The sequence below is a fragment of the Octopus bimaculoides genome, chromosome 19 (genome assembly GCF_001194135.2).
Source record: "Octopus bimaculoides isolate UCB-OBI-ISO-001 chromosome 19, ASM119413v2, whole genome shotgun sequence".
Taxonomy (NCBI): Eukaryota; Metazoa; Mollusca; class Cephalopoda; order Octopoda; family Octopodidae; genus Octopus; species Octopus bimaculoides.
Genome location: NC_068999.1, coordinates 26,078,668 through 26,089,227, shown reverse-complemented (window position 1 = coordinate 26,089,227; position 10,560 = coordinate 26,078,668). Strand labels below are relative to the sequence as shown.

General features: G+C 36.4%; 1 protein-coding gene across 3 annotated transcripts in view; it reads right to left on the bottom strand.

Moving 5' to 3' along the window:
• Positions 1-10,560, bottom strand: part of LOC106883273 (protein KRI1 homolog) — a 58,862-nt gene that overhangs the window by 40,240 nt on the left and 8,062 nt on the right. For all 3 annotated transcript variants that reach the window (XM_014934222.2, XM_014934223.2, XM_014934225.2), the window contains exons 3-5: positions 6,932-7,037; positions 2,057-2,141; positions 1,398-1,493 (exon numbers count right to left, since the gene is read on the bottom strand). In XM_014934222.2, coding sequence (XP_014789708.1) covers positions 1,398-1,493; positions 2,057-2,141; positions 6,932-7,037 — 287 coding nt within the window. The remainder of the gene's footprint in view (positions 1-1,397; positions 1,494-2,056; positions 2,142-6,931; positions 7,038-10,560) is intronic.

Below are 10,560 nucleotides of genomic sequence, written 5' to 3'. Positions count from 1 at the left end.
TATATATATATATATATATATTTATGTGAGTATCTTTGTGTCTGTGTTTGTCCCCCACCATTCCACCATTGCTTGACAACCAATGTTAGTGTGTTTACATCCCTGTAACTTAGCAGTTCGGCAAAAGAGACTGATAGAATAAGCACTAGGCTTACAAGAAATAAACCCTAGAGTCAACTTGTTTGACTAAAGCCCTTTAAGGTGGTGCTCCAGCATGGCTGCAGTCAAATGATAGAAATATGTAAAAGAATATGTATATGGCGCATACATAAACATATGTTTGCGTCATATGTTTTGTACTTTATCAATTTTTACACCTGCTATTCGTGAAGGCATGTGGTTTAGTGGTTTAAGTATTCAGTACACAATTGTAAGAGAATGAGTTTGATTCCTGGCAGTGCATTGTGTCCTTGAGCAAGACACTTTATTTCACATTGCTTCAGTCCACTCAGCTGGCAAAAATGTGATGTACCTCCCTGAGAACTACTTTTAAGTGAATGCATGTCCGTAGAGTTCTCAGTTGCTTGCATGTTGATTTCATGAGCAGACTGTTCCATTGATTGGATCAACTGAAACACTTTCCATCATAACCAACAAAGTGCCAGTTATTTGTTATAGAATGACATGATGTGTGTGTGTGCTCTGATATATTGTAGACTTTGTCATATGTAGAGTTAACACATATCCAAGATAAAAAAAATTACGTTGGCCATAAAAAAGAAATAGTCTAAGCTACTTAATTTTTTTATCAACATAGTTCTAATGAAATACACTTTTCAATTAATGCTGGAAATAACTGAGAACCTAAAGAGATTCATTAAAACTAATTTTTTCCATTTATTAATATATTAAGCTGTTGTTTAAAATAACTCAGCAAAAGGTTCATACATAAAAATTAAGTTACGCAGTTTTATTTTTTTGCTGTGTGGCAAAGAAGTTTGCTTCCTAACTACAAGGTTTTGAGTTCAGTCTATGGGTCAACCAAAACGGATTTGATAGATGGAGAACGAAACAAGTCTATTGCAAATGTATGCAAGTGTGTGTGTGTGTGTGTGTTAATAAGAAATTTAAGTACTGGGGTTGATTCATTTGACTAAAAATTCAAGGTGGTGCCCCAGCATGGCCAACGCCTAATGACTGAAACAAGTAAAAGATAAAAGTAAGGGCATCCAGCTATAGAAAATATGCCTCAACAAATTATGCCTGAATCAAGTAAGCATGGAAAAGTGGACCTTAAGATGCTGATGCCAATGAATACTCTAAAATAAGTTGGTGTTAAAAAAGTTTACAGGATCACACTAAAAGTTTGTCACAGATTTTAAAGTTTACCATTTGTAGAGTATAATAGTTTTAGTTGTGCATTGTCCATGGTTAAGGAACCAAGATCTGATACTTACTGTTTTTTTAATTGTTCCTGCTCTTCATAATAACTTGGTACTACTGGCTCATCAATATCTTCTTCATATCTGATTTTTTCATCCCCTGGTGGAGCACTAAAATGAAAACCATTTAATTTACGTACACTTTCCATCACTTTAGGGAAAACATTTAAATCATGAGTTAAGTGTCACATCCAACAATTTCTATCTATGTTTTATTTGAAATATATTATTAGTTCTTCTAAACAATTTCTTATTTTTACCATTTTGCACTAATTTTTGCATGCAAAGAAGGGCTGCTTTTTGTTAAAGCAAATGCTTTTTCAGCTGGATGGCCTTCTTATTGGGAGAAGCAGAATTTGTTTTCTAACAGGCAAACTTCAGAAAACAGGGACAGTTGCTTTAATTATGAGCATAACACATTGGCACTGCTGCTATTGTTGCTGCCACTGTCACTCCCTTCTACTCCTCCTACATGCTTCTATTCAAAATCAGCTCCTTCTGTACTACAAGAATGCCGGATTAGGCCTAAGTCTACCTAGCAACAAAATTACCAACATAACTTTCTTCCTGCTTTAGATCTATTTTTTCATACAATAGTAAAAACTGTTTTTACTGCTGAGTCTTATTCCACTCATTAACAACTGAACCATGGAAATTTTCAGGATAAAACTTACCCATCAGTTGTAATTAGTGTCTTCCTTTGCACATCTTGTAAAGAGAGAGTTTTCTTTTTCGATTTCTTCTCTGCCAAGCCTTTACCTGAAACAGTCAAAAGGTTTCTAAATATAACTAAAATACAAAATCACAATTCAATAATTGCGTAAAAAAGCATATATTTTACTTTGAATAAAAGTTTTTTACTCTAAGAATATAACTTCCCTAAAAAACTATAATATATGATAGAGTCTACTGAAAAGAGAGCTTTATAATATACTATATAAAACTGATATAGTATGATTATAAATAGTGCAGATTACATGAAATAAGATAGAACAGCTGAATACTCTACTAATTTGCAGCTTAACCCTTTAGTATTCAGATTATTCTGTTAAATGTAATGTTAATTTATTCACATTGTTTTGAATTAATCATTTAATATCTCACAGCTTCAAGATTTCAATGATCTGATTGTTTATTTTTAGAATGACATTGTAAGCTAGGTGTGAGAGATTGGATCTGGCCATTTTGAACATAAAACTGGTAGACTATTTTGACTGGATGTGGCCAGTTTAAATGCTGAAGAGTTATGTATTCTGTAAGCATCAAGAAATAGATTTAATGAAATTGTTAGTAAAATGAATACAGCAGGTCAGTTTGTTTGATTACATTCAGTACTAGACCATGTAACTAAGGGTTCTTGATCAATAAATATTTAAAAAGTAATTCCATAGTAGATCAAAAACAAATTTTTAAAATTAAAATATGAGTTATCTTTCTTTTACTCAACTTTTAAACAGATTTTGTTGAAAAGAAAATCACAGCTTTGAAACCTCATTATAATATCTGAGTAAACTAAAAGTGAATATGAGATGATACATACCTCAGCATGCTTAATACATCAAATATAATTGAAGAAAAGTGTATGCTTAATAATGGTTTTGAATTTTGGCATAAGGCCAGCATTTCAGAGAAGGTAAAGGTTATACCAACTCATAAGGGCTGGTTTCCCAGTTTCATGACGTATATATTCTCCACCTGGAAGGGACACCAGTCTGTCACAGGATTATTCATTTTTGCCAGCTGAGTGGACTGGAGCAATATGAAATAGAGTGTTTTGCTCAAGAACACAACACGTTGCCTGGTCCATGGATTAAAACCACAATCTTACAATCACAAGTCCAACACCCCTAACCACTAAGCCATGTGCCTCCACATCGACCCCCAGTGCTCAACTATACTCTTTCACTTGTTTCAGTCATTTGACTGCGGCCATGCTGGAGCACGACCTTTATAGTCGAGCAAATCGACCCCAGAGCTTATTCTTTGTAAGCCTAGTACTTATTCTATCGGTCTCTTTTACCGAACCAGCATCGGTTGTCAAGCGATGTTGGACACACACACACACATATATATATACGAAGGGCTTCTTCAGTTTCCGTCTACCAAATCCACTTACAAGGTGACACACAGTGGGACTGAACCCGAGACCATGTGGTTGGTAAGCAAAGTACTTACCACACAGCCACTCCTCCACCTATACTTATTTTATCAACCCCAGCGAATTTGAACTGAGAACGTAAAGCTAGGAGAAATGGTCCTGCATGCTAACAATTCTGCCAACTTGCTGACATAATACTTTCTACTGTGAACTCAAGGCCTGGAATTTTGGGGGAGGAGGAGACAGTCGATTACCATGACCCCAGAGCTCACCTGGTACTTATATCATGAACCTCGAAAGGATGAAAGACAAAGTCAACCTTGGTAGAATTTTAATTCAGGATGCAAAGCTAGGAGAAATGCCATTAAGCATTATGTTTGATGCTCTAACTATTCTGCCAGTTCACAACCAATTAATTTGAGCACAAGACCAGCAAGTTTTGAAGGTACTTTATTTTACTGACCCCCAAGGGATGAAAGACAAAGTTAATATCAGCAGGATTTGAACTAAGAAATACTACAAAACGTTTTCTCTGAAGCTTTAATGATTTTGCCAATCCACCAACAAATCAGAAATTTATTATAGTTGCCAGTGCTGCTAGACTGGCTCCTGTGCAGGTGGCATGTAAAAGACACCATTTTGAGCGTGGCCGTTGCCAGTAGCGCCTGATTGGCCTTCGTGCCGGTGGCACGTAAAAGCACCCACTACTCTCGGAGTGGTTGGCGTTAGGAAGGGCATCCAGCTGTAGAAACTCTGCTAAATCAGATTGGAGCCTGGTGTTGCCATCTGGTTCACCAGTCCTCAATCAAATCGTCCAACCCATGCTAGCATGGAAAGCGGACATTAAACGATGATTATTATTATTATTATTATTATTATTATTATTATTATTATTATTATTATTATTATTATTATTATTAAGGCAGTGAGCTGGCAGAATTGTTAGCATGCTGGGCAACTGATGTAGTATGCACATCAGTTACAATGAAAAAAAAAAAAAAAAACAGGAAAAGAAACTCAAGTATTTTACTGACTTGAAGTATGAAGTTTTCAAGTACTGGAACAAAGAAGTTAACAAGGTCATGACACTGCTGATTACTAGAATGCCCTTAGAAACAGTGACAAATGACTTGAGAGTAAATTTTGAAAAATAATCTTAATTTGGGAGACAGTGAAGTCCAGAAATATATATTTACCAAGTTCAGTAAGAATGATCTACAGAATCCTCAATAAGAATAGATATGAGAGCTGAAAAATCTTTTATGTAAACAAAGTACAAAATGCTCCTCATTCTAGAGAATGAGCTGTGGTTCAATAAAAAGCATAATTAAACTGGGAACAGCACCAGTCCCATGAAACAACAGAACAGAGCAACAATAATAGGGATAGTTATGATGATGACAACAATGACAATAATAATAAAAATAATCCTTTCTACTATAGGTACAAGGCCCGAAATTTGGGGAAGGGGAATAGTCAATTACATCGACCCGAGTACTCAACTGGTACTTATTCTATCAACCCCGAAAGGATGAAATGCAAAGTCAACTGTAGTGGAATTTGAATTTAGAACGTGAAGATAGACAAAATGCCACCAAGCATTTAGTCTGACATGCTAACAATTCTGCCAGTTCACAGTCTTAATAATAATAATAATAGTAATAATAATAATGATAATAATAATAATTCTTTCCTGAAGGGACAAGGCCTTGAAATTTTGTGTGAGGGACTAGTTGATTATATCAACCTCGGACGAATCTGAACTCAGAACATGAAGATGGATGAAATAAATAATAATAATTCTTTCTACCATAGGCACAGACATGGGTGTATGGCAAGAAGATCACTTCCCAATCATATGGTTCTGGGTTCAGTCCACTGGGTGGCACCTTGGGCAAGTGTCTTCCACTATAGCCTCAGGCTGACCAGAGCCTAGTGAGTGGATTTGGTAGACGGAAAGTAAAAGAAGCCCATCATATATATGGTGTGTGTGTGTGTCCTTAGTTTGTCCCCCACCACTCCCTGACAACTGGTGTTGGCATGCTTAAGTCCCCGTAACTTAACAGTTTGGCAAAAGAGACCAATAGAATAAGTACAAGGTTTGAAAAAAATAAGGTACTGAGGTTGATTTATTCAACTAAAAATTCTTCAAGGTGGTGCCCCAGCATGGCCGCAGTCTTACGACTAAAACAAAATACAGGCACAAGGCCTGAATTTTTGCGGGGAAGGGGCAAAGTTGATTACAGCAACTGCTTAACATACATATTTTATCAACCCTGAAAGGACGAAAGGTAAAGCCAACCTAAGTGGAATTTTAATTCAGAATGTAAAGACGGACAAAATGTTTAGTGGCACTAAACATTTTGTCCGGCATGCTAATGTTTCTGCCAACTAGCGACAATATTTTCTACCATAGACATAAGGCCTGAAATTTTGGAGGAGGAAAGTTCATTACATCGAACTGGTAATTATTTTATCAATCTCAAAAACATTAAAAGGCTAACTATATCTTATTGGAATTTGAGCTCAGAATGTAAAGATGGACAATATGCCACTAAGCATTGTCCAGTGTGTTAATGATTTTGCCAGCTCAGTCTCCACTCCCACCTCAACAACAACTCAGAACATACAGATGGATGAAATATCACTAAGCATTTTGTCTGGTGTGATAGTGATTCTGCCAGCCCACCACCTTACAACAAGAACAACAACAGCAGCTAAAGCAGAGGCAATGACGATGACAGTGTAAACAACAATGATAATACAGTGGCTCTTTTGTTACACAGATGCTTGGTTCTGCAAGTCACTGTCTAAGCCGGAAATCTTTTAGTGTTGTCTTTTACTAGTAAAATGAGGCAAAAATAAAATGAAAGGAAATTGAAGAAAAAAAAAAATGAAACAGTAATAGCAAATTAGCAATTCTGTATATGTAATCATCATCCTTTAACATCCGTTTTCCATGCTAGCATGGGTTGGATGGTCTGACCAGAGGTGGCAAGCCAGAGAGCTGCACCAGGTTCTAGTCTCATTTGGCTTGGTTTCTATGGCTGGATACTCTTCCTAACACCAACTACTTTACTGAATGTGCTGGGTACTTTTTATGTGGCACCAGCATGTAATATAAAAAAAAAAACAAACAAACAAACAAACAAAAAAACCTGAAACCATGCAAACTGAGTGGCAATAGAAATAATGATTATGATGATTTCTTGTTTGTATGGCCAGTAGTTTTGTAGATAATGCTGACCCCAGTATTTAACTGGTACTTTATCAACCCTAACTTTGGGGGTGATTTGAATTGCCAATATTTTACCACAAAGTATTTTGTCTGATGTTCTAATGATTTTGCCAAACAATACCACGTCAGTTTTTGGGTTCAGAAACCTTAAGAATTCACTCTAGAAACATATACAAAAAAATTATAGAAACGAAAAACAGATAACTTCCTCACCAGTTTCTTGAAAGAATTTAACATTCTTATCATATATTTTAGGATCTTTAGTTTTTAATGCAGCTAAAGTACACATCCAATCTTTTTCAAACTCTTCTGTTATTTCCTGCAAATATCAATAAACCAGCAATTATTAAAACAAAATAACTGTTTTCTATTAAAACTAAAATAACCTAGTGCAAATAAATTTATATTGCAAACCTAGTTTACAACTATCTATATTCTATCATTTATTCATGTTGCAGTATTTCATTTTAAATAAATATCTCTTTCAGAACATATATTTCCTGACAACATTTCCTTCTTATGAAGTAAATTATTTAATAATAGAAACAGCTCTGGTAATATTTTCCATTAGATAATAAGAACAAGCAAAGTGAAGCAATTTTTAAAATTATAAAGTGTTTTCCTTTTTCTAATTTATTTCATGTGCTATGCCTACAGGCGTTGGTGATCACCGTGCTCCCTGTCCCACACATAACTTCATTGAGCTGGTCTTCCTGAAAGCCAGTTGGTAAAGTCATTGAGTATCTTCTTCCTCTGTCTTCTTTACAGTTTCCTGGTTGTTATCAAATGCTCAAGGCTTTTTCTTCTCATATGATACCCAGTGAACTGAGCCTATTGTCTCTCTATGTCATCGAGAAGCCTTTTGATAGTCTTTACTGTTTTAAGGCCGTCAATGTTTGTCACTATTTGTATAGGACGCCTTCAGTATTCTGCAAAGGAACCATATCTCTGGAGCATTGATAAACTTTTGCATTTACCATATGCAAGAATGGGTTCTATGAATGTCTTTAAGACTCTTTTCCTCAATTTTATTGATAGCTGTTTATCTGAACAGCTGTTTGAAAATAGCATGTCATGGCTTAATTTCTTTGATGTTTTTCCATCTAATGTAATGATGGTTCTCGAATATTTGACAAAATTGATGTATTTTCATTTGAGATTGTTTTGTCACTGTCTTTTGCTGTTAAGACCTAGGTTCATCTTTTCACTCCCATCATTGCAAATACTAATATGTGTAGATCTTTCGGTTATTGCAATGTGGGTTGTGTCATCTGCATAATAGATATTGTTGAGGTTTTGTCCTCCTATCTGGATACCTGATAGATGTTCAATTGATTACATAATTATTTCAGTGTAGGGTGAATACAGGTTTGGTGACAACACACACCTATCATTCACCTCTCTTAATCTTCTCATATTGTCCTACTGAATTTCTAATTCTTATTGCTTTTGTTTGTTGCCAATATATGTTCCATAACCACAAGGAAGTGAGCTGACAGAATTACTGAGTTCAAATTCTGGGGTTGATAAAATAAGTACCAGCCGAGCACTGGGATCAATGTAATCGACTAACTCCCTCCCCAGAAACTGCTGGGCTTCTGCCAAAATTTGAAAGCTATATATGTTCTACAACCACCACTGTTTTTCCTACTGTTAACCACTATGCAGATGACAGTCACAGCCACAAAAGAGAAATACATGCAAACAACTACAACTAGCAATAATAGTGAAAAGAGGGTCCAAGTTCTTAACAGCAAAAAAACAGAGACAACGATAATTCCAAAGAGTATGCAACATGAGAATGGAACAACCAAGTTGTTCAGCAGTAACAATTAAGAACTTGGAAGATACATACTTCTAAGGATGTATATCTCTGGGACATTGATAGGCATCTGTAAAAAACGTCAGGGCATGGGGAAATATAATGTGGCTCAGAAACAGGTGAAGGTTGGCAATAAGAAGAGCATCCAGGCATAGAAAATCTGCCTCAACAAATTCCATCTAACCCATGCAAGTACAGAAAGTGGACATTAAAATGATCATCTCTCATTTACACTTTCTCTCTCTCTCTCTCACACACACACACACAGAGGCATCCCTTGTGTGACAACTACGTCAGGTAACAGGGTTTTGCACTTCTGGAAGAAATTCAGTATAATGGATGCTTGTGGATAAAAGGATCATGGAATGAAGTGAAACTCTCTAATTTGGTGCTTGGAAAAGTATACAACCAGGCAGTATCCATGACTTTATACATTAAGTTTGGAAAAATATTGTGATACTTGCAAATAATGAAGGGTTTGAAGAAATCACAGAGGATGATGTGGTTGAGTTGGTAGTATTCCACAGAGAAAGTATATCTAACAAGTGGAGGGAATCTATGGAGGAGGTGGGATGAAGTGATGAAATATGATCTTTGGTTGTCAAGTCTCGTGGAGACAATGACAAGTGCCCAAGACTTCTGGTGATTTGCTGTGTTAGAGAAGACATGTCAAGCTAAGTGAAATTGCGGTTGTGGCCAGTGCTGATGACAGGTAAAAAAACACTCTGTACACTTGTGGTTGGCATTAGGAAGAGCATCCAGCTGCAGAAACCGTACCAAAACAAACGAGTAGAGCCTTGTGCAGCTCTCCAGTTTACCAGCTCCAGTCAAACCATCATTTTCCATGCCAACATGGAAAATGAACATTAAATGATGATGATGATGATAGTGATGAACTTGTGCTGCTAGAACAGGAGCCTGATGAGAATACAGAAATTCTACCAACTTCATTGAAATTGGCTGCAAGCAATACTGCTAAAGGATTGGCACTTATTGATGAAGGACTGCAAGTCTTTGCTGGTAGCAATTCTGACTGTGAATGTAACATAAAAAATAACAAGAGGAGTTTACAATGAGCCCAGCTCCTACACTGAACAGTGTAAAGAGGTAGTGTGGTGTAAATATCAAACATCTTTGGATAAGTTCTTTACCCACCATGGAGATATTGATGATGACAGAAGACAGTGTTCTTCATCATCTCGGTAACTCATTTCATGAACCTCATCTCTCACACTGTGATCAGCATCTTTTGTGACAAGAATATAAACTTTTACAACAGTACATTTCTTTAAGGTGGCAGGCTAGCAGAATCGTTAGCATGCCAGACATAATGCTTAGTGGCATTTCATCCGTCTTTATGTTTTGAGTTCAATTCTGCCAAGGTCTACTTTGCCTTTCATCCTTTTGAGATCAATAAAAAAGTACCAGTCAATGTAATTGACTCACCCCTCCTCCAAAATTGCTGGTTTTGTGCTAAAATTTGAAACCAATATTACACTTCTTATTTTTTTCCTTATGTATTTCTCTTTAAATGCTTTTCTGTAGACATATTGTATTACGCATATTTACAAATTGTTAGTTTTATGCATGAAAGTGGTTATGTTGCTTTTTGTTGTTTTTAAAAAGATCTACAGGATCAGTCATCACACACCTCTGCCATACTCCATTTTAACATCTTACATATCTATCTTTCTCTGCCATCCTCATGTACCCTACATCTCCTTCCTCACCACTCCTTCACATTCATATGATTTCCCAACCTTCTGATCTATCCTTCCTGAGCCTCTTCAATGTCTTCATCATCATCGTTTAACGTCCGCTTTCCATGCTAGCATGGGTTGGACGATTTGACTGAGGACTGGTGAAACCGGATGGCAACACCAGGCTCCAGTCTGATTTGGCAGAGTTTCTACAGCTGGATGCCCTTCCTAACGCCAACCACTCAGAGAGTGTAGTGGGTGCTTTTACGTGTCACCCGCACGAAAACGGCCACGCTCGAAATGGTGTCTTTTATGTGCCA